The 23,201-nt window shown below is 40.1% G+C and overlaps 1 protein-coding gene across 1 annotated transcript; it reads right to left on the reverse strand.

Moving 5' to 3' along the window:
* Nucleotides 1-10,305: 10,305 nt before the first annotated feature.
* LOC133638616 (cilia- and flagella-associated protein 251-like) lies at nt 10,306-16,963 on the reverse strand. The gene is made up of 4 exons (XM_062031406.1): nt 16,721-16,963; nt 16,421-16,638; nt 11,129-12,640; nt 10,306-10,657 (listed from the first exon to the last, which is right to left on the reverse strand). Exons 1-4 carry the CDS (start codon nt 16,826-16,828, stop codon nt 10,306-10,308), a joined length of 2,190 nt encoding a protein of 729 aa, XP_061887390.1. The 5' UTR covers nt 16,829-16,963.
* Between the last annotated feature and the right edge of the window lie 6,238 nt (nt 16,964-23,201).

Raw genomic sequence — 23,201 nt, forward strand, 5'->3', positions numbered from 1 at the left:
AAGCGATAACTTCTACCTCACCCCCCACCCTAGTATGTCTGATAAATGCCTGCTTTTAAATACCTGGCCTCTCCTAGCAGAGCACAAAAAAATCCAAATTTACCATTTAAAGGCCTACTGAAATGAAATTTTCTTATTTAAAAGGGGATAGCAGATCCATTCTATGTGTCATACTTGATCATTTCACGATATTGCCATATTTTTGCTGAAAGGATTTAGTAGAGAACATTGACGATAAAGTTCGCAACTTTTAGTCGCTGATAAAAAAAAGCCTTGCCTGTACCGGAAGTAGCGTGACGTCACAGGTTTTGTAGCTCCACACATCTGCACATTGTTTACACCAGCAGCGAGTGCGATTCGGACAGAGAAAGCGACGATTACCCCATTAATTTGAGCCAGGATGAAAGATTTGTGGATGAGGAACGTGAGAGTGAAGGATTAGAGTGCAGTGCAGGACGTATCTTTTTTCGCTCTGACCGTAACTTAGGTAAAAGGGCTCATTGGATTCCACACTCTCTCCTTTTTCTATTGTGGATCACGGATTTGTATTTTAAACCGCCTGGGATACTATATCCTCTTGAAAATGAGAGTTGAGAACGCGAAATGGACATTCACAGTGACTTTTATCTCCACGACAGTACATCGGCAAAGCACTTTAGCTACGGAGCTAACGTGATAGCATCATGCTTAACTGCATATAGAAACAAAAGACTGGAAGGATAGACAGAAGATCAACAATACTACCAAACCCTGGACCTGTAACCACACAGTTAATGCTGTACCGCCTGGCGAAGCCTAGCAATGCTGTTGCTAACGACGCCATTGAAGCTAACTTAGCTACGGGACCTCGACAGAGCTATGCTAAAAACATTAGCTCTCCACCTACGCCAGCTCTCATCTGCTCATCACGACCCGTGCTCACCTGCGTTCCAGCGATTGACAGCGCGACGAAGGACTTCACCACGATGATCGGTGCGGTCGGCGGCCCGGAGACGGAGGAAGTCAAGGTGAGGACAGCGGCGGCAGCGGGCGTTGTAGCTTTCGACGACACCCCGGCCGCCATCAGAGTCGGCAAGAAACATATATTTTCCCAAAGTTACGTTCGTGACATGCACATAGCACCACGCACGTACGGGCAAGCGATCAAATGTTTGGAAGCCAAAGCTGTACTCACGGTAGCGCGTCTGCTATCCAACTCAAAGTCCTCCTGGTTGTGTTGCTGCAGCCAGCCGCTAATACACCGATCCCACCTACAGCTTTCTTCTTTGCAGTCTCCATTGTTAATTGAACAAATTGCAAAAGATTCACCAACACAGATGTCCAGAATACTGTGGAATTTTGCGATGAAAACAGACCTGTTTGTATTGGGATACAATGGTGTCCCAATTCTTCCGCTTCAACCCTTGACGTCACCCGCAAACGTCATCATACATAGACGTTTTCAGCCGGAAGTTTCCCGGGAAATTTAAAATTGCACTTTATAAGTTAACCCGGCCGTATTGGCATGTGTTGCAATGTTAAGATTTCATCATTGATATATAAACTATCAGACTGCGTGGTCGGTAGTAGTGGGTTTCAGTAGGCCTTTAATAATATATACACGAAATAAACACACTGTTCTGCTACAATCGGAATGTACAAAATTCTGACTAAAATAGCAAACCAAATAAAAATGGAGTCTACTGACAGATATAAGTTAGAACTGTCATGACCTGACAGGTCTAGTCTCATTTTGTTGTGGTTCTCCTATGTTTGAGTCTTTTTGTGTCATTTCTTGTTGCTAGGTGCGATGATTAGACACTCCTGTTTCTGTTGAGTGATTATTGTCCTCACCTGGTTCTGCCTAATCACTCCCCTTTATATTTGTGTGTCTCACAGCCTCAGTCTCTGGATCAATGTTCACCGTTGGCAACTGCACTGTGTTCAGGTTAGTCAGTGCCACACTCATGCTAAGACTCTGAAGTTTATTTTTAGCTTCTGCCTTTTTAGTGCGCAAGTTCCGTGCGGCACACTTTACTTTGTATTTCTTGCTCTAAAGTCCTAGAATTAAGTAATATATCTCTTACCTGCACGTTGCTCCTGCTGCTGCATGTCCTTTTTCCGTGCCGTGAAAACCCAACCTGCACAGCAACACAAACCAGATCGCAACAAGAACTATGCGCTACTTTGTATTGGAAATGGCAACAGCGAAGGATGCATGTGCATGTATGAGCCAGTCTGCCCCACAACAAAGAGGATAAACAAAAAGGAGCTTATTGATTAAAGAAGTGGTCACATTTTCGAGCCCAAGATCCCTGGTCTGAGCCAAAAACCAAAGCAGAATCTACCCCAGTGTCAACCATCATTTTTACATGTATACTGTATATATACGTAGATATATGTATCTATATATACAGTACAGGCCAAAAGTTTGGACACAACTTCTCATTTCAATGCGTTTTCTTTATTTTCATGACTATTTACATTGTAGATTGTCATTGAAGGCATCAAAACTACGACACCTGTGACGTGAAAACCCTACCTCTTGAAGCTCATCGAGAGAATGCCAAGAGTATGCAAAACAATAATCAGAGCAAAGGGTGGCTATTTTGAAGAAAACTATATATATATATATATTCAGTTATTTCACCTTATTTTGTTAAGTACATAACTCCACATGTGTTCATTCATAGTTTGGATGCCTTCAGTGACAATCTACAATATAAATAGTTATGAAAATAAAGAAAACACATTCAATGAGAAGGTGTGTCCAAACTATTGGCCTGTACTATATATATATATATATATATATATATATATATATATATATATATATATATATATATATATATATATATATATATATATATATAGGGATGATGTTTGATAAGAAATTATCGAGTTCGAGCCTATTATCGAATCCTCTTATCGAACCAATTCCTTATCGATTCTCTTATCGAATCCAGATAGGTTGTTGTATATGGAAAAAAGCACAATATTTGGTTTAACAAAAGCTCACTTTTATTTTATAAGAAAAAAAAAAAAGAAAAAAAATCATAAATATTGACTGTTACCCCCCTAAAAAAATAAAATAAATAAATATTGACTGTTGTTACCCAAAGCATATTAAGTGGGATTTTTCAGAAAAACAAATATATACAATAACACAAAAACAACCTGTCTCTGTGATCACTATAGGTGTATAAATAATAATATAGTGTTAAATAAAATCAGTCCCTTGGGCACAAAACTGAAAATAATACAGCTCTCCAAAAAGTGCACTTCTGCTGCTATTGGAACATACTACTTACACACACAGGCAGACAGCCAACAAACAATCCAAGACGTCTAATAAAGTTCCAAAGCAGATTAATCCATTTAGGCTCTTTATTGTTGTTGATCTTGCTTTGTCTTTTCCTATCTTTACTCTTGTCTTGCACTGGACTGTTTTTTTTTTAAACTGAAATACACACAATGACAAATGTATAACTTATGTGATTGAATTAATATACTCAAATTTAATACACAATATGTAAATATTAGCTTCACACAAATATTCAGTACTATCATCAAACAAATACTTCTGAGTGTTGAAACTATTTCGATGGTGGAAATACACGACTGGCAGCCATTTTAAGTCCTCAAATCAACCATTGAAACAGTGCACAAAAATCGTTTTTCAATAAACATCTTAGTATCAAATTTAACCACTTTCCACCTTAATATTGAGTTACATAAACAAGTTAAACAGTTTACTTACAGACTTATCTTTTTCAAGGCTTGTAAGAGCTAACACAACTTGTCTACTTCTCAATTGTCTCATGAACTGAACTGACTCGCCAACTCTGGAAGTGGCCAAACTAATGACGCGTAGTATTTTCATATCGCCACAAGGTGTCAGTAAGAGTCTACAATCAAATGGGCATAACACTGCCCTTCCACAGGGCATTTCCTGTGGGAAGGGATTCGTTCCCAGGGATTCGAATAAAGAACCAACGCTTTTTCTTTACTATAGTGGCCTCGATAACGGGAACCGGTTCTTAAAAAGGGATTCGAGTCCATGGAATCGGTTCTTTTCTTATCGAACAACCGGGAGAACCGGTTTCGAACATCATCCCTATGTGTATATATATATATATATATATTGGCTGATGTCAACATTTCGCTTGTGTGGTTTTTTGCCTAGGGCCAATAAAAAAAACGAGTCACAGATGCTGTAGTTTGGGAACCCAGCTGTAGGAGGTAACACTCTAGTCTTAGTACCGTAGTATATTTGTTCATCCTATGGTCACAATTGGGACACGAGTCAGCTTACGTCAGCGCCGGAAGTGGTGACATCAGCTGTTCATCTGGAGGGTTTTTTCTTTTTGATTAAGAGGACATGAACAGGGATGTGTTTTAGCATATATTATTGCCTTTGCACACATCAATGTTTAATTTTTTTATGCACGATATATCAACACATCATCCGTATTTTGGAGCAATGTAGGGTTGTACGGTATACCGGTATTGGTATAATACCGCAATACTAATAAATCATATTCGGTACTGTACTGCCTCTACCCAGTGTATATGTTTTTTTTTGGTTGTTGTTATACTTTTGTGGCTGCTCTTTTATTGTATTTAATGTCCTTTGTGTTCTTTTATATTTCCCTCTTACACACATGTTTATGTGTGCTATGGCTATGAGTTTTTTTTCCCATGGCCTCAGTCTGGACCCCCTCTCCAGGGGCCCAGGCTTGGACTGTTTTTTTTTTTCTTACCACCCAAGCACCAATGGTAATTCAACATGATACCAAGTTCCAGTTCCAAGTTCCCTCTGTGTTCCAGATTTATAAAAAGAAAGGATCATCACAAATCAATTTAGAAAATTGAGGAAGTTTGCAAGCACTGGATGATTCACTATTAGTTATTTCAGTTGTTTGAACGTCTTGTTAGGGCAGCATGATTAATTCATTATGACGATGTTAATTGAAAAAAGCCAATTGTTCGTCTATCATGTCTTGCGCCTCCTAGCTCGGCTTCTCCTTCCTACAAGAGTGCTCATTTTCTAACATAAAATAACATAAAATAATCCCTGGTTTACATAAAATATGTAAACCAGGGATTTTAAAAATGCAGCACAGGGGCCTTTTGTTGATCACAGCTTTTTATTGACCTTAAGCACATTGTAGAGATACAGAAAAAAAACAATCAAATAGAAAATACAGCAAAAAAGCATTGCGTAATCAAGAAAAGAAGTTGATACAAATAATGAATAAAGACACAAAGATTTGTCTTTAAATATATGTATGACAGTTTTTTTTGGTAACTTTTTATTAGCCTCTTTCATGAAAAATAACACGACATTAGCCATCATCACCCATCTCTTGTCTTTCGTATTTTTTTTGCAAAAAAAAAAAAAAAAAACATTGTTGAAAATCGGGTTTTCAGAGAAAGAAATTGGGATTTTTTTTTGCCAAAGTCTTGTCCATGTTTTTGTCCCTAACATTGTTTTATATTGTATTTCTGGTGGGAAGATGAATTGCCCACCCCTGATGAAGAACCATTAATACACCACTGTAACAGTATGTCCTCTTGTGGTTTCCAAAGATCCATATTGTGTTAAATGTTTGACTGCATGGTCTGGTGTTCAGTTCCATCATTTATATTCCACGCTTTTATGAAGCCAGTTATGTTTACACACTGTACTATTATTATACAATACTGCTATTACATATTGTACATGCAGTAGACAACTGTGTATACAACCGGACATTTACTCAATTCACTTCTGAGTCCATACATTTGAATTTTATTTACACGCATTAAATACACATTCCACTTATTTTCATTAAATATTTCACATTGTACACATTTTCAAATTTAAGAGCATTTAGACATTATTACTTTAAAAAAAGTAATAATAATGATAACATTTACAAATGTGATGATGCATCCAATTTCAATTAAGCGTGTTTTAAATACAAGTGCTACAATGATAGCTTCATAAACAAACAGTAAAATAAAAAGATTCTTAGGTGTTGTAACAACGTAAAATAGAAACTATTTCAATGATGTTCATATCTGTGAGGAAAATGCTTTTGGAGGATATGGAGTGTCAATGTCAAAACGTCAGTGCTACGGACGTCAAAGTGTTCTGTTTTTGTTGTTGACTCGCTTTAAAATGCTGATCTTTCAGTACCAAATTTTCCGGACCATAGGGCGCACCGTATTATAAGGCGCACTGCCGCTGAATGGTCTATTTCCAATCTTTTTTCACATATAAGGCGCACCAGATTATAAGGCGCATTAAAGGAGTCTTCTTTTTTTTTTAATTTGCTGAATGGAAAACACTTCCTTGTGGTCTACATAACATGTAATGGTGGTTCTTTGGTCAAAATGTTGCATAGATTATGTTTTACAGATCATCTTCAAGCTACTATCTGACAGTCTCTGTCATGATCCGTGGCTCGGATCATGTTATGTTCTGTTATTTTTGGACTCCCAGAGTTCCTGTTTTGTGCACCTTTGGGTTTGTTTTGCTTTCTATGGCGAGTAATTGGGTTCACCTGCCTCTGATTAGTGGTCGACTGCAGGTGAGCGTGCCGACCACTAACCAGAGGCAGGTGAACCCAATTAATCCCCATAGAAACCATAACAAACCCAGAGGTGCACAAAACAGGAACTATGGGAGTCCAAAAATAACAGAACATAACATGATCCGGGCCAGGGATCATAATAGTCTCTTCCGGACGCGCCGTTTTGTCGGCGGTCTTATTTACGTGGCTCACCTTCGCCAGCGTCTTCTCCCCGTCATCTTTGTTGTAGCGGTGTAGCATGCAAGGACGGGGGGTGGAAGAAGTGTCAAAAGATGGAGCTAACTGTTTTAATGACATTCAGACTTTACTTCAATCAATAACGGAGCAGTATCTCCTCATCCGGAAACAACAAAAAGGCCGGAAATGTGTCCCATGAAAAACCGTCCGACCGGAATTTTCTAATAACTTAAGTTCCTTGGGTGAATAATATAAACTCACTACACCGGTATGTTTTAGTGCTTTCATGGCGAGGTTACTGACAGATATAAGTAAGAATTTTACACTACTTTATATTAGAAATGACAACAGCGGAGGATGAATGTCCCATAACAAGAAGATAGGCTTCTTCTTTTTCTCTATCGACTACGTCATCGGTACAGACTACATAGGCACAATTTTTCAGGATTTATGCAGATCCCAATTACAGATCAGCAGGTACCAGAAGGTAAGAAAAGTTGCTTTTACATAATATTGCGAAACAAAACACCAGATAATATGTCTTACCTTATACACACACCTAATAATACTCGTATGTTTAATGCGCCGACAATCCACCAAGCGGTGCGGCTTCATAACTTACCAAAGTCGTACTAAAACATTTTGATCGATCTTTGAGCGCCGTGTGTAGTAATGTTCTATATTTTCAATGGAACTTATAACATGTTGGTGTTGTTTACTTGAGTCATATTGCAGTCAACACGTATCTCTTATGTTTGACTGCTATCTACTGGTCACAATTATCATGTCCCCATGTACCAAATAACATTGCTTCGAGATCTTTGAGCAAAACCAGAATTATTCCGTACATTAGACGCACCGGGTTGTTAGGCGCACTGTCGTATGTTTCCAAAACGTTGCACAGACCCATACCTCTTCAGACATCTTACCCTTAGGTATGTACGCACTAAATTTCTGGCTGACAGGAGACCAGCCATGACTGCTTTACATCGGTCTGCTTATCTGCCATGGAACATGAAAATACAGCGAATGGTTATATATCAGTGGTGGGCCGTGCGTTTCTCACCTAGGCCTTCAGTGATATCCTACTTAGTCAGACTTTACCTCTCAAAATACCGTAATTTATGTCACCACATGGACACGGCTGGAGATACTACACAGAAACACACTTGCGCGCTCCTGGGCCCTGAGTCCCATCAACAGTGTACAAAAGGGTCTATTTTTCAGCGCATTTAACATTTAATAAACCCGCTTCAGCAATTAAAACATATCTTACGTGGTGCTGTCAAAATTAAAATATTTGTATAAAATACATGGAAAAATAAATAAATAAAATATTTGAACTCACAATATGTAGCACCCATCCGACGCCGTATAAGGCAGTGGTACCGTCGTAGTCGGTTGATCCGTGTGAAAGTGGCGGAGAAACCATTTCGCCGCCGGTGTTGTGCCAAAATGTGATTGACTGCCAAAAATGTATTTCCTTCGCGGTAGCGTGCACCACTCGCTAAACCTGCATTGCTTGGCTTCGTCTGTCCACAGTTTTCTATGGTTTTCTATGGCTCGTATGCTTCCTGTTTTCGCGAACTCCCAACTGAGTATCCAATCACAGCGTTAGGCCAGCTAGAAGGCCTTACTGACAACAACTCGTGATCTGATTGGCTATGGCAATTGTCTATCAACTCTATGTGTCCGTTCACTTACAGTGCAAGGATGCCCGCATTGTTGATTCTGAAGGCTTCGGGCAGATTTCATACAGCATGGCAACTCAAGCTAGCTGAATTCTGATTGGATACAAACTCTAAACTAAAAACAACAGCATTGGAAGGAGCATAATATGACATAAAGAGAATATGAATACTTTTAGATATTTAGGGAAAGTAAATAAAAAAAAGTTTATCTTTAATTATGATCATGATTTCTGGTTATGTTAGGCCAGCAGAGAAGGCCTTGCTGGCCCTGACGGCCCACCACTGTTATATATATATGGCAATAAGTCAAAATTGTGTGCATGTGTATGCCACCGCTCCGAGTGGGGTGCAAACCCATGTCGCCAGGATTGAGAGGTTAAGTGTGCTAGCCACTGGGCTAAAAGCCTAACCCAGCGGCTGTCCCACTCTTTGAAGTTGTCAGGGAGTGAGGTTTATGAATGTACACCTGGCCAGGTTACATATGGTAGATAAATAGTGTGATCTCCGTCACTGTAAAACCAAGGCTTGTCATCAACGTTGAGAGACATCAACAAGGGGTGCGACGATTCTACGACATTGCTGACAAAACTCAACAGTTTGTTGTCAATAATATATGCGAGAGGTTTTGCATGTTCAAAATAAACTAAATTGTTACATTTATGTAGGCTGATCATATTCTGAAATCCCAAGAAGAGGACACATATATGCGTGCCAAGGCGGGCAGGGCGGGACTAGGTGAAAATTTGCCAATGATACTCGAACTTGCTTTATAAATAATATATTTATTTAAATAAAGCATTTTTTCTCCTCTATTGACAGCAGTGTTGGCGCTAGGATTTTTCAAAATGGGGTCCCATGGACCCCATCAAGTCATAAAAATGGGGTCTCACAGTAAATTTTTGGGGTCCCACTTTTTTGCAAGCGTTTTGAAAACAAATGATAAACCTATGCATTGTCCTGTTATATCTCACATTCTATATTGTGTTTTGGAAAAAGGTTGTCATAAACGTTACTTAATTCATAAAAAAAAAAAAAGGGAAAACAAATTTGTATGCATATGTAAATTTATTCAGTTATAAACATTCATTCACTTTTCTTTCCTTCATGGATCTAAACTTTACCACTGCTGGTAGTTTTTTCTATGTTTTTATTTAATAAGTTGTAGGTGTATTTATTTCAGTATAAAAGTGTAAAAAGTGTTTTACATACATTTTATATTTAACATTTAAATCTCTGGAGTCTACATCAACTTCAGATCCATCCCTCATTTCAAAATGTTTTAGTTTATTTTATGTTGGGTTTTTTTATGTATATATTTGTACCATGAATTGATTAACGTTGATTAAACAAGTTGAAAAACTTATTACCATTGACCCCAAAAGGGACAAGCGGTAGAAAATGGATGGATGGATGTACTGTACTGTGCAATCTACTAATAAAAGTTTCAATCAATCCACTCCCTCGCTCTCTCTGTCTCTGCCCCTCCCTCGTGAATGCTGCTGCGTGCGCACACCTTCACAATTTGTTTTGTTTTTAACCCCTTGTTAACCCTGGACGTACATTGAAAATACACGCAACCCTAATTCAAAATGCCGGACATTTGAGGCATTTAAGAAACCCCGCCCGGACAGCCCCACAAAAGAGGACATGTCCAGGGAAAAGAGGACGTATGGTCAGTCTAATTTATGAAGCATCATTTTGCATCCTTTTGTGTTACGTTGAAAAAACCCCACTAGCCTGCCAGCTAAAGTAATATGGGAAGCATTACTTCGATCAAGCACTTTTTAGAATTATGATGGAGCTCAAGCCTGAGCGGGAGAACAACTAAGAGGATGATTTATGTCATTGTTGTGCTTTAGAAAATCCAATTCATGAAATCATGAACCATTTTCATCTTCTTGTTTAGTGTCATTACTCTTCTTGGTTGTCTTCCAACTAAGAGTCCATTCCTCCTTCAGCAAGTCGTCTTCCTCAAGGAACAATGTGTTGTGTCTCACACTCCGATGCCTGCTGGAGAAACACAACACCTCATCCTCGTCTGCCTTCTCCAGGCGGCACATCCTCCATGATTCTCTCCAAGCTCGCACCGCCTCTTGCCCCTCCGTCTGGTTTTCCTCGTCCTCATTGTCATCCCCCACTCTGTGAGCCATTGCCACAATCCAAGACTTCTTCCAGGAGGAGAAGGAGGCGCTGACTTTGTGGAACTGCAAATGCAGCGGCACCTGCGGTCTGCATTTAATCGCTTCTGAGGACTCTTTTCTCTTTTGCTTTTTTCTTTCTCCATCTAACGTATCTAAAGTATCGATGTTTAAAGTGTCTGAAGTATCGATGTTTAATGTGTCTGAAGTATCGATGTTTAATGTGTCTGCAGTATCGATGTTTAATGTGTCTGCAGTATCGATGTTTAATGTGTCTGAAGTATCGATGTTTAATGTGTCTGAAGTATCGATGTTTAATGTGTCTGAAGTATCGATGTTTAATGTGTCTGCAGTATCGATGTTTAATGTGTCTGAAGTATCGATATTTAATGTGTCTGAAGTATCGATGTTTAATGTGTCTGAAGTATCGATGTTTAATGTGTCTGAAGTATCGATGTTTAATGTGTCTGCAGTATCGATGTTTAATGTGTCTGAAGTATCGATGTTTAATGTGTCTGAAGTATCGATGTTTAATGTATCGAACGTATTTAAAGTATCTAACAAGTCTTCCTCATGTTCTTCTTGGTGGTTTGCGTTCATCATCTCTGCAGCTTGAAGTTCTTCGTCATCTTCCTCCTCTTGTCCGTCCACTCCGTTGCTTTCATTGTCGTCCTCTTCCGTTTCGGGGCATCTTTCTTTTTCATCATCATCTTCATCATCAGCGTCATCCTCATCATCGGCATCATCCTCCTCCTCTCCTACAGTTTCATCTTCTTCCTCATCATCAACATTATAGTCCATGACTCCCAAGTCTTCTGTGTCCTCCTCCGTGTGTTTGCTGACACAATCATGCCATTCTTCATCCTCTTTCTCATCCTTTTCTTCATTTTCTGCTGCATCTTTCTCTATGTTGTCATTCTGGTGTTTTTCTTCAGAGACCTGGTCTTCTTCGTCACCTTCTACTTCCTCTTCCTCCTCCTGGACATCCTCTTCCTCAGTTTCTTTCCTCTCGTCCTTTTCAACCTCGTCCCCTTTGTCCTCCTCTCCTCCATCTTCCTCTTCAGTGTCATCCCCCCATCCTCCATCTTCCTCTTTAGTGTCATCCTCCCCTCCTCCATCTTCCTCTTCAGTGTCATCCCCCCATCCTCCATCTTCCTCTTCAGTGTCATCCCCCCATCCTCCATCTTCCTCTTCAGTGTCATCCTCCTCTCCTCCATCCCCCTCTTGTCTCGTTCCCCTGTAAAGATTTGCCTCTTGGTCTTTTCGGAGTATAGGCTGAGTTCGTTCTTCCATTTGACTCTCCTCCATGTTCACTTTATCGTCAACATCCAACTCATCTTCCTCCTCCTCCACTCCATTCACCGCTTCCTCATCTGTGTCCACTCCATTATTCTCTTCCTGCCCAAGTAATACCTCCTCCTCCATACATCGTTTCTTGGTCCTCTGTTCTTCCTCTTTCTCCTTCTCTTTGTTGTATTTGTCATTAATCTTCTCTTCAGTCATTCCATTCTCCTCATGTTCCCCATAGACGTTATTGTTCTTCCCCTTTCCCTCATCGTCTGCCTCATTTTCTACTTCCAGCTCTTCATTATCCTCCTCCTCTTCATCAATCTCTTCCCCATCGGCCTGATCATCTTCCTCTTCTTCATCATTTTCATAATCATCTTTTTCAATCTTTTCTTCTTCACTATTGCCATCCCTTTCCTCTTCCCCATCAACTCCCACATCCTCCTCTACATGTATGTCGCTCTCTATCTCTTCTTCTTGCATTTGGCCTATTTTCTCCTCTGTTTCTTCATCCTCTTCTTCCTCGTCATCTGACCATTCACTGTCCACTCCGTCCTCATCATCCGTGTCGTTGAACATTTCGTCATCTTCGTCACCCAAGCCCTCATCCAGGACCTCCTGGTAAGGTGGGGTCCATCTTTTCTGGGTCTTCCAACAATCTGACCATTCAGCGGCATCATTCATTGCCAGATGCAGTTTTGATGTGAGGAGAAAGTTGAGAATGTCACGTCTCCTTGTCAGCATGTTGTTGTGTTTCGTTTGGCTTTGTAGTGAAGTCATGCACCACCTGTGGACACAATATCATTAAGTTTAAAGGGGAACTGCACATTCTAACTGGTAAATATATGCGATCAAAAGTCCGCTTACAATGGAGCCTATGGGAGTCGCTCCATTCTGCCTATAAAGCGCTTAAAAAACCCACTTCTGTCAAGTCAGGGCATTCAATCGATCGCAACTGGACTGCGGCGAAACGTCTTCTAAGACAAACCAAACAGTCCAGTTGCGATCGATTGAATGCCCTGAGATGACAATGACATGCATGAATGAGAACATTCATAGACACACTTCTATCAAGGTTTTATATGCATGATGTAAGTTAGGGCTGTGAATCTTTGGGGGTGCCACGATTCAACGCGATTCTCGATTCAAAAACGATATTTTCCCGATTCAAAACGATTCTCTATTCATTCAATACATAGGATTTCATCAGGATCTACCCCAGTAGAGTAGTAGATTTTTGTAAAAAGCTTTTATAATTGTAAAGGACAATGTTTTATCAACTGAATGCAATAATGTAAATGTGTTTTAACTATTAAATTAACCAAAAATATGACTTATTTTATCTTTGTAAAAATATTGGACACAGTGGTGTTCTCAAGCTTATGAGATGCGTTGCAAGTGTAAGCCACTGTTATTTTTTATTTTTATAAATGTCTAATGATAATGTCAATGAGGGATTTTTAATCACTGCTATGTTGAAATTGTAACTAATATTGATACTGTTGTTGATAATATTCATTTTGGTTTCACTACTTTTGGTTTGTTCTGTGTCGTGTTTGTGTCTCCTCTCAATTGCTCTGTTTATTGCAGTTATGAGTGTTGCTGGGTCGGGTTTGGTTTTGGAATTGGATTGCATTGTTATGGTATTGCTGTGTATTGTTTTGTAGGATTGATTAATTTAAAAAAATAATTAATAATAATACAAAATTAATTTAAAAAAATTAATTTAAAAAATCGATTTTTTAAAAATGAGAATCGATTCTGAATCGCACAACGTGAGAATCGTGATTCGAATTGGAATCGATTTTTTCCCACACCCCTAATGTAAGTATATACAATATGTAATGTAGTAACACACACATTCATAATAACATGTAACATTTACATATTTTGATCATTTTAAGCATATGGCGGCACATTAATTTCACAAATACATCGCGGTGATCGCTTTTTCCGCCAACAACATCACTGCAGACATCTTGAAAGTCAACAAACATAATAAAACATCACTTACTGTGCAATGTCTGCTGCCACTAGGATGCCAATGTGGATATATTACGGTTTAGATTAAGAATGACTCATAAACCTCGCAAAGAAAATGGTGTTGAACGAAGCATCTTTGTGTGTCTTTCTTGCCATTTCCAGCCCTAAATTGGATGCCAAAGTTGACCAACTTGTCGGATTATGTCCTCATCCTTCTACTATCAAGGTGAAATAAATAATAAATAAATAAAACTAATAATAATAATACAAATAATAAACCTGAAAAAAGAAACATGTGCGTATGTGTGTGTATATATATATATATATATATATATATATATATATATATATATATATATATATATATATATATATATATATATATATATATATATATATATATATATATATATATATATATATATATATATATATATATATATATATATATATATATACAGTATATACAGTGGGGCAAAAAAGTATTTAGTCAGCCACCCGTTGACAATCAATGGGTGGCTGACTAAATACTTTTTTGCCCCACTGTATATAGGCTGCTTAGGCTGCTGCCCCCGTGACCCGACCTCGGATAAGCGGAAGAAAATGGATGGATGGATGGATACTTAAAATCTTCTTAAAGGCCTACTGAAATTAATTTTTTTTATTTAAACGGGGATAGCAGATCCATTCTATGTGCCATACTTGATCATTTTGCGATATTGCTATATTTTTGCTGAAAGGATTTAGTACAGGCAGCACGGTGGCAGAGGGGTTAGTGCGTCTGTCTCACAATACGAAGGTCCTGAGTAGTCGTGAGTTCAATCCCGGCCTCGGGATCTTTCTGTGTGGAGTTTGCATGTTCTCCCCGTGACTGCGTGGGTTCCCTCCGGGTACTCCGGCTTCCTCCCACCTCCAAAGACATGCACCTGGGGAGAGGTTGATTGGCAACACTAAATTGGCCCTAGTGTGTGAATGTGAGTGTGAATGTTGTCTGTCTATCTGTGTTGGCCCTGCGATGAGGTGGCGACTTGTCCAGGGTGTACCCCGCCTTCCGCCCGATTGTAGCTGAGATAGGCTCCAGCGCCCCCCGCGACCCCGAAGGGAATAAGCGGTAGAAAATGGATGGATGGATGGATGGATTTAGTACAGAACAACGACGATAAAGTTCGCAACTTTTGGTCGCTGATAAAAAAAAGCCTTGCCTATACCGGAAGTAGCGTGACGTCACAGGAGGAAGGATTCCTCACAATTCCCCGTTGTTTACAATGGAGCGAGAGAGATTCGGACCGAGAAAGCGACGATTACCCCATTCATTTGAGCGAGGATAAAAGATTTGTGGATGAGGAACATTAGAGTGAAGGACTAGAGAGGCAGTGCAGGGTGTATCTTTTTTCGCTCTGACCGTAATTTAGGTACAAGGTCTCATTGGATTCCACACACTCTCCTTTTTCTATTGTGGATCACGGATTTGTATTTTAAACCACCAATACTATATCCTCTTGAAAATGAGAGTCGAGAACGCGAAATGGACATTCACAGTGACTTGTATCTCCACGACAACACATTGGTGAAGCTCTTTAGCTACTGAGCTAACGTGATAGCATCTGGCTCAAATGCAGATAGAAACAAAATAAATAAATCCCTGACTGGAAGGATAGACAGAAGATCAACAATACTATTAAACCATGGACATGTAACTACACGGTTAATAATTCTCAGCCAGGCAAAGCTTTACAATGCTGTTGCTAACGACGCTGAAGCTAACTTAGCAACTTAGCAACCGGACCTCACAGAGCTATGATAAAAACATTAGCGCTCCACCTACGCCAGCCCTCATCTGCTCATCAACACCCGTGCTCACCTGCGTTCCAGTGATCGACGGCGCGACGAAGGACTTCACCCGATCACAGATGCGGTTGGCGGCTAGCATCGGCTAGCGCGTCTGCTATCCAAGTAAGTCCTCTTTGTTGTGTTGCTACAGCCAGCCGCTAATACACCAATCCCACCTACAACTTTCTTCTTTGCAATCTCCATTGTTCATTAAACAAATTGCAAAAGATTCACCAACACAGATGTCCAGAATACTGTGGAATTGTTCGATGAAAACAGAGCAGTTTGTATGGTGACACATTGGGTACGAATACTTCCGTTGCCGTCGTGACGTCACGTGCATACGTCATCATACATAGACGTTTCCAACCGGAAGTTTAGCGGGAAATTTAAAATTACACTTTATAAGTTAACCCGGCCGTATTGGCATGTGTTGCAATGTTAAGATTTCATCATTGATATATAAACTATCAGACTGCGTGGTCGGTAGTAGTGGGTTTCAGTAGGCCTTTAAGATGCATCCATCCATTTTCTACCACTTGTCCCTCTCGGGGTTGCGGGTGGTGCTGGAACCGATCCCAGCTGCACTCGGACAAGTTGCCACCTCATTGCAGGGCCAACAGAGAGACAACATTCACACTCACGTTCACACACCAGTGCAAACTGTAAATTCTTGCAATTTTTTAACTGGTCTTAAAGTTTTGATCAGGAGTGTGTTATGGTAGAAATTTGTCACCTGACATTTATCACCCACCTGATCTGTTGCCTGTAACTCCAACATCCCCAGATCTTCTCACACTCTTCCTTTTCCTGCAGAGGAATTTCAGAGATGAGCCAGGACTGGTCCCACCCAGGCAGGAACACCTCATGGATCTTCATCATTTCAGCGGTGAGCTCCGCGAGCGTACAATCTTCAGCAGGAACTGGAGGTTTTGAGAGCCTCCATGAGTCAGTCCATCTCGAGGGCTCATCCTGAACAAAACATGTTTGCTGTTATTACCTTTCTATTTCACTCAAATATATAAAACGTGTTTTTTCTGACGCTCAGCCCCACCTGTTCCAACAACTCGTGTGCCTCGCTCAATATGCTGTGACACTTTTGTTGGAAATCAGGCCAGACGTGATCCCACTCTTCTTTCTGTTGTCTGAAGGCGAAGTTCATAATTTTCCAGGTGCCAGCCCAGACAGGAAGTGCATATACTTCTATTTCTGGACTCGGGATCACATTTCTGGTATAAATAATATCCCATAGTTTCTCTCCAGACCGCTCTGTCAGGCTTGTAACCTTCACCTGTAAACACACATTAAGTCATTATATCATAATATTTTTCAATATTACTTTTGCCAAAACCTGAAGTAAAAGTGAGGTTTTTCTTTTGCGACACCCCCTCAATTTTCCCACAAATTGGAATGTGTTTAAATACACATTAACATTGATCTAGCACACTATAGTGGAGTTTAGAAATGGCACTGGTATGGCCACCTTACTCACAGTACCTTGCAGGATTAAAATAGAAACATGAATACATACTACAAAAACAGCTGAGGAGACCAATTTTTGAAGCTTTTAAGGTGGAATTCTTTCCCATTCTTGCTTGATTACAGCTTAAGTTGATCAACAGTCCGGGGTCTCCGTTTTGGTATTTTACGCTTCATAATGCGCCACACACGCTGTTGTAACACGTGCAGATGTGGCTTGGCATTATCTTGCTGAAATAAGCAGGGGCGTCCATGATAACGTTGCTTGGATGGCAACATATCTTGCTCCAAAACCTGTATGTACCTTTCAGCATTAATGGTGCCTTCACAGATGTGTAAGTTACCCATGCCTTGGGCACTAATACCAACCCATACCATCACAGATGATGGCTTTTGAACTTTGCACCTATAACAATCCGGATGGTTCTTTTCCTCTTTGTTCCGGAGGACACGACGTCCATAGTTTCCAAAAACAATTTGAAATGTGGACTCATCAGACCACAGAACAATTTTCCACTTTGCATCAGTCCATCTTAGATGAGCTTGGGCGCAGCGTATCAAAACGCGTATTGGGATGACAGACTCAGCCTTGTCTTGGTTTAACTCTTATCTTACTGACAGGATGCAGTGTGTCTCCCATAACAATGTGACCTTGGACTATGTTAAGGTAACGTGCGGAGTTCCCCATGGTTCGGTTCTTGGCCCTGCACTCTTTAGTATTTACATGCTGCCGCTAGGTGACATCATACGCAAATACGGTGTTAGCTTTCACTGTTATGCTGATGACACCCAACTCTACATGCCCCTAAAGCTGACCAACACGCCGGATTGTAGTCAGCTGGAGGCGTGTCTTAATGAAATTAAACAATGGATGTCCGCTAACTTTTTGCAACTCAACGCTAAGAAAACGGAAATGCTGATTATCAGTCCTGTTTAACACCGACATTTATTTAATAATACCACCTTAACATTTGATAACCAAACAATTACACAAGGCGACTCGGTAAAGAATCTGGGTATTATCTTCGACCCAACTCTCTCGTTTGAGTCACACATTAAGAGTGTTACTAAAACGGCCTTCTTTCATCTCCGTAATATCGCTAAAATTTGTTCCATTTTGTCCACAAGCGATGCTGAGATCATTATCCATGCGTTCGTTACATCTTGTCTCGATTACTGTAACGTTTTATTTTCGGGCCTCCCTATGTCTAGCATTAAAAGATTACAGTTGGTACAAAATGCGGCTGCTAGACTTTTGACAAAAACAAGAAAGTTTGATTATATTACGCCTATACTGGCTCACTTGCACTGGCTTCCTGTGCACCTAAGATGCGACTTTAAGGTTTTACTACTTACGTATAAAATACTACACGGTCAAGCTCCTGCCTATCTTGCCGATTGTATTGTACCATATGTCCCGGCAAGAAATCTGCGTTCAAAGAACTCCGGCTTATTAGTGATTCCCAGAGCCCAAAAAAAGTCTGCGGGCTATAGAGCGTTTTCTATTCGGGCTCCAATACTATGGAATGCCCTCCCGGTAAAAGTTAGAGATGCTACCTCAGTAGAAGCATTTAAGTCTCATCTTAAAACTCATTTGTATACTCTAGCCTTTAAATAGACTCCCTTTTTAGACCAGTTGATCTGCCGTTTCTTTTCTTTTCTTTTCTACTCTGCTCCCAACCCGGGGTGGACCGCTAGCCTGTCCATCGGATGGGGACATCTCTACGCTGCTGACCCGTCTCCGCTTGGGATGTTTCCTGCTGGCCCCACTATGGACTGGACTTTCGCTGATGTGTTGGACTTTCACAATATTATGTCAGACCCACTAGACATCCATTGCTTTCGGTCTCCCCCAGGGGGGGTTACCCACATATGCGGTCCTCTCCAAGGTTTCTCATAGTCATTCACATTGACGTCCCACTGGGGTGAATTTTCCTTGCCCGTATGTGGGCTCTGTACCGAGGATGTCGTTGTGGCTTGTACAGCCCTTTGAGACTGTGATTTAGGGCTATATAAATAAACATTGATTGATTGATTGATTGATTGATTGATTCTGGGTGTTGTTGATAAATGGCTTTCGCTTTGCATAGTAAAGTTTTAACCTTCACTTACAGATGTAGCGATGAACTGTAGTTACTGACAGTGGTTTTCTGAAGTGTTCCTGAGCCCACGTGGTGATATCCTTTACACACTGATGTCACTTTTTGATGCAGTACCGCCTGAGGGATCGAAGGGCCGTAATATCATCGCTTGTGTGCAGTGATTTCTACAGATTCTCTGAACCTTTTGATAACATAATGGACCGTAGATGGTGAAATCCCTAAATTCCTTGCAATACCTCGTTGAGAAATGTTGTTCTTAAACTGTTGGACAATTTGCTCACGCATTTGTTGACAAAGTGGTGACCCTCGCCCCATCCTTGTTTGTGAATGACTGAGCATTTCGTGGAAGCTGCTTTTATACCCAATCTTGGCACCCACCTGTTCCCAATTAGCCCGTTCACCTGTGGGATGTTCCAAATAAGTGTTTGATGAGCGTTCATCAACTTTCTCACTCTTTTTTGCCACTTGTGCCAGCTTTTTTGAAACATGTTGCAGGCATCAAATTCCAAATGAACTAATATTTGCAAAAAATAACAAAGTTTCTCAGTTCGAACGTTAAGTATCTTGTCTTTGCAGTCTATTCAATTGAATATAGGTCTAAAGGGATTAGCAAATCATTGTATTCTGTTTTTATTTACGATTTACACAACGTGCCAACTTCACTGGTTTTGGGTTTTGTAGATTAAAAATCGTAATATGACCCCTAATGATACCGCTGCTCAGACACCGCCATACAGTGGAGTTTTTTGATGCATGTGCTGGAGCATGGAGCATTGTCCTGCATACAAATGGTCTTCTAGAAGCTTGAAGAAAGTGTCTTCTAATTGGCAGAGGGCTTTGCCATGTGGAGAACAATATGCATTATGATAAAAGGTTAATAGTTTTTTCTGGCAACCCTGTTGACTATTTGTGGGTTTTGTGATCACAACCTACGAGCTTAGCAATTTCAATTGTGTTCCATCCCTCTAAAATATTTTCTTCACGTTTGATGTTTTTCCAACCATTTTGCCTAAGGAAAAGACTATACCTAGCAATTGTGTACACGTTAACATAAGGTATAGGCCACACCCTCCTGCATTATACAAATTTATATCACAAAATATGATTCAATAAACATTTTGGAGTTGGGTAATATTCATTACAAAAAAAGATTATATAATACGTACTTATTTAATAGCTGTAAATTCAGTGTAGTCCCTTTTTAGTTGGTTGTATGAACTTTTATAGGAACTTTCCAATTTACCCGGGTAAAGGAAATACTCCCCTGTGTTTCTCCCAAAATCTACCCAGGTTAAAATGTTCCACCAGGAGAGATTGGAGTTCCTCTTGGCCCCTATGTACTTTGGAAAGTTTTGATGGACGGGCTGAGCTGTCGAACACTGATTGGTTGAACACAGTGAGGTGTTTGTAAAACATTCTATTCAAAATTGTAGCCCCTATTTCTTATGTATTTATATCACAACATATTTGACAAAGGAGAGACAGAAGAACAAAAGGAACTTTCGAGTAACAGGAACTTTTGTGTAGCATTTATGTGCTGAAGAACACTGATTAATGAAACACTCTTGCAGTGTTTTACTCTGTTTAAACACATTTTCAGTTGTAGTATCTGCTTGTCTAAAAAATAACATGTTTTGCATATGGTGAAAGATTACATTCCTCTTGGAGCAAGCAGCCAGCCAGTTCTTGTAAGATGGGGTCCATCTACTCGGGCAGGTAGTAAAGTACGACCATGAAGTATGACGTGCGCTCTAGCCGCATGTGGCTCTTTAGTGCCACCCTAGTGGCTCCCTGGAGCTTTTTTTTTTTTAAAAGCATGGGGGAAATAATATGTTTTTGTTTTAGTATATTTTTTGTTTGAGGACAAACATGACACAAACCTTCCCAATTGTTAGAAAGCTCACTGTTTAATATGTTTTTGTTAGTGTGTTTCACTGATGAGAGTATTTGGTGAACATCGTTTTGTCCTACTAATTTCAGCGGTTCTTGAACTCACCATAGTGTGGACTGTGACGCAACAGTTTGTTTACATGTAAAATCTTCCACTCCTTCTGTGTCTCATTTTGTCCACCAAAAGTTTCATGCTGTGCGTGAATGCACAAAAGTGCGCTTTGTTGATGTTATTGACTTGTTGGAGTGCTAATCAGGCATATTTGGTCAGTGCATGACTGCAAGCTAATCAATGCTAACATGCTATTTAGGCTAGCTGTATGTACATATTGCATCATTATGCCTCATTTGTAGGTATATTTGAGCTCATTTAATATCCTTTACTTTTATCCTCTTTGTATATAATTTAGTTTTGCATCTCCTATGACACATTATCCGTATGTAATATTAGCTGCATTTCAGATAGTGGTTAGTGTGCCATGTTGTTCCAGACCACAGCAAACATTACAGAGCTTGCCAAACATTTGAATAAATCTATTAAAAGAAGAGAGCCTGCCATTTCCTTTAACTTGGACACACACATCTATACCTTTGGCCATTAAAAGCCAGTAATTTCCAGGAGTTATCTCACCTGAGTAGCCTCTGATTTACTAATGGTTTCTAATGTTGTAAAAAATGTGTAGAATAAATATTACATTTCAACATTTCTGTCAACAAAGATTTGCTTCAGCCTGCGACACATAGTCATTTTGATAGTAGGCTATGATAGCTAAATATAGACACTTACGTCATGTGTTGCCTTCATTATAACACTTATATACGGCTTTTATTTTTTTGCGGCTCCAGACAAGTTTTTGAATTTTGTATTTTTGGTCCAATATGGCTCTTTCAACGTTTTGGGTTGCCGACCCCTGCGCTGGTCCAAAGCAAGGAATTAGTAAATATGTTGATATAGGACTCTCCAGGCAGTTGTCCAAGAATAACAGACATAACGCTTAAATAATGTCAACGGACACTCGGGAGCACTTACGCACACATGAACATGCCTTACGTATTTAATTGCAGTATTATTAACTCAAAGCCCTGAGATGACATACTTTGGGGTTATAATGACTGGTTGCCTGGCTCCTCAAAGGGTGAGATATCCTTTGGCTCGATATCCTCTAAGTGCTGCAGAACTTGCTCTGATGCTCGCTGATCAATAAAGTACACTGTTGTTCAACAATTCCTCAACTGCGTCTGTCTCGCTTCATCACCACCTCGCCCTTCCGCCCAGGAGAAGGTGGCAAGGCCAGCGTTCCTCCACACAGTTTAATGTTGTTTATTCAGTTTTACAAGCTTCATTTCGAAACGCAAAGCTACGAGAAGTGGTCAGACTCTTTTAAACAGAGGAATATTGAATATTCAGCCAGACTTCAAAGTGGCAACTAAAGCTGCTGACTGGGACTTGACGACTTCATTGTGTAAGGCAGTGGTCCCCAAACTATGGCCGTGGGCCAAATAGGGCCCGCCAGCGTTCAAAATCATAATAATAATAATAATAGATTTTATTTGTAAAAAACACTTTACATTGAGTAAACAACCTCAAAGTGCTACAGCGTATTAAAAAATTAAAATAAAAAGATAATAAAAATAAAAACTAGAACAGCCAAATAGCTAGAACTAGTATGCATATATCTAAAAAAAAAAAAAGTTTTTTTTAAAAAGAAGGGTTTTTAAACCTTTTTTAAAAGCATCCACAGTCTGTGGCGCCCTCAGGTGGTCAGGGAGAGCGTTCCACAGACCGGGAGCGGCGGAGCAGAAAGCCCGGTCTTCCATTGTTCATAGCTTTGTCCTCGGAGGTTGGAGGAGGTTAGCCTGTCCGGAGCAGAGGTGTCGTGTGGAGGATTTGGGGGTGAGTAGTTCTTTGAGGTAGAGGGGGGCATTTCCATGGAGGCACTGGTGGGTTAGTAGGGAGACTTTGTATTCAATCCTGAGTGGAACAGGAAGCCAGTGAAGGGATTTGAGAATTGGTGTGGTATGGTCATATTTCCGCACTCTCATCAGGATCCTAGCAGCACTAGG

This window comes from Entelurus aequoreus, linkage group LG21 (genome assembly GCF_033978785.1).
Source record: "Entelurus aequoreus isolate RoL-2023_Sb linkage group LG21, RoL_Eaeq_v1.1, whole genome shotgun sequence".
Taxonomy (NCBI): Eukaryota; Metazoa; Chordata; class Actinopteri; order Syngnathiformes; family Syngnathidae; genus Entelurus; species Entelurus aequoreus.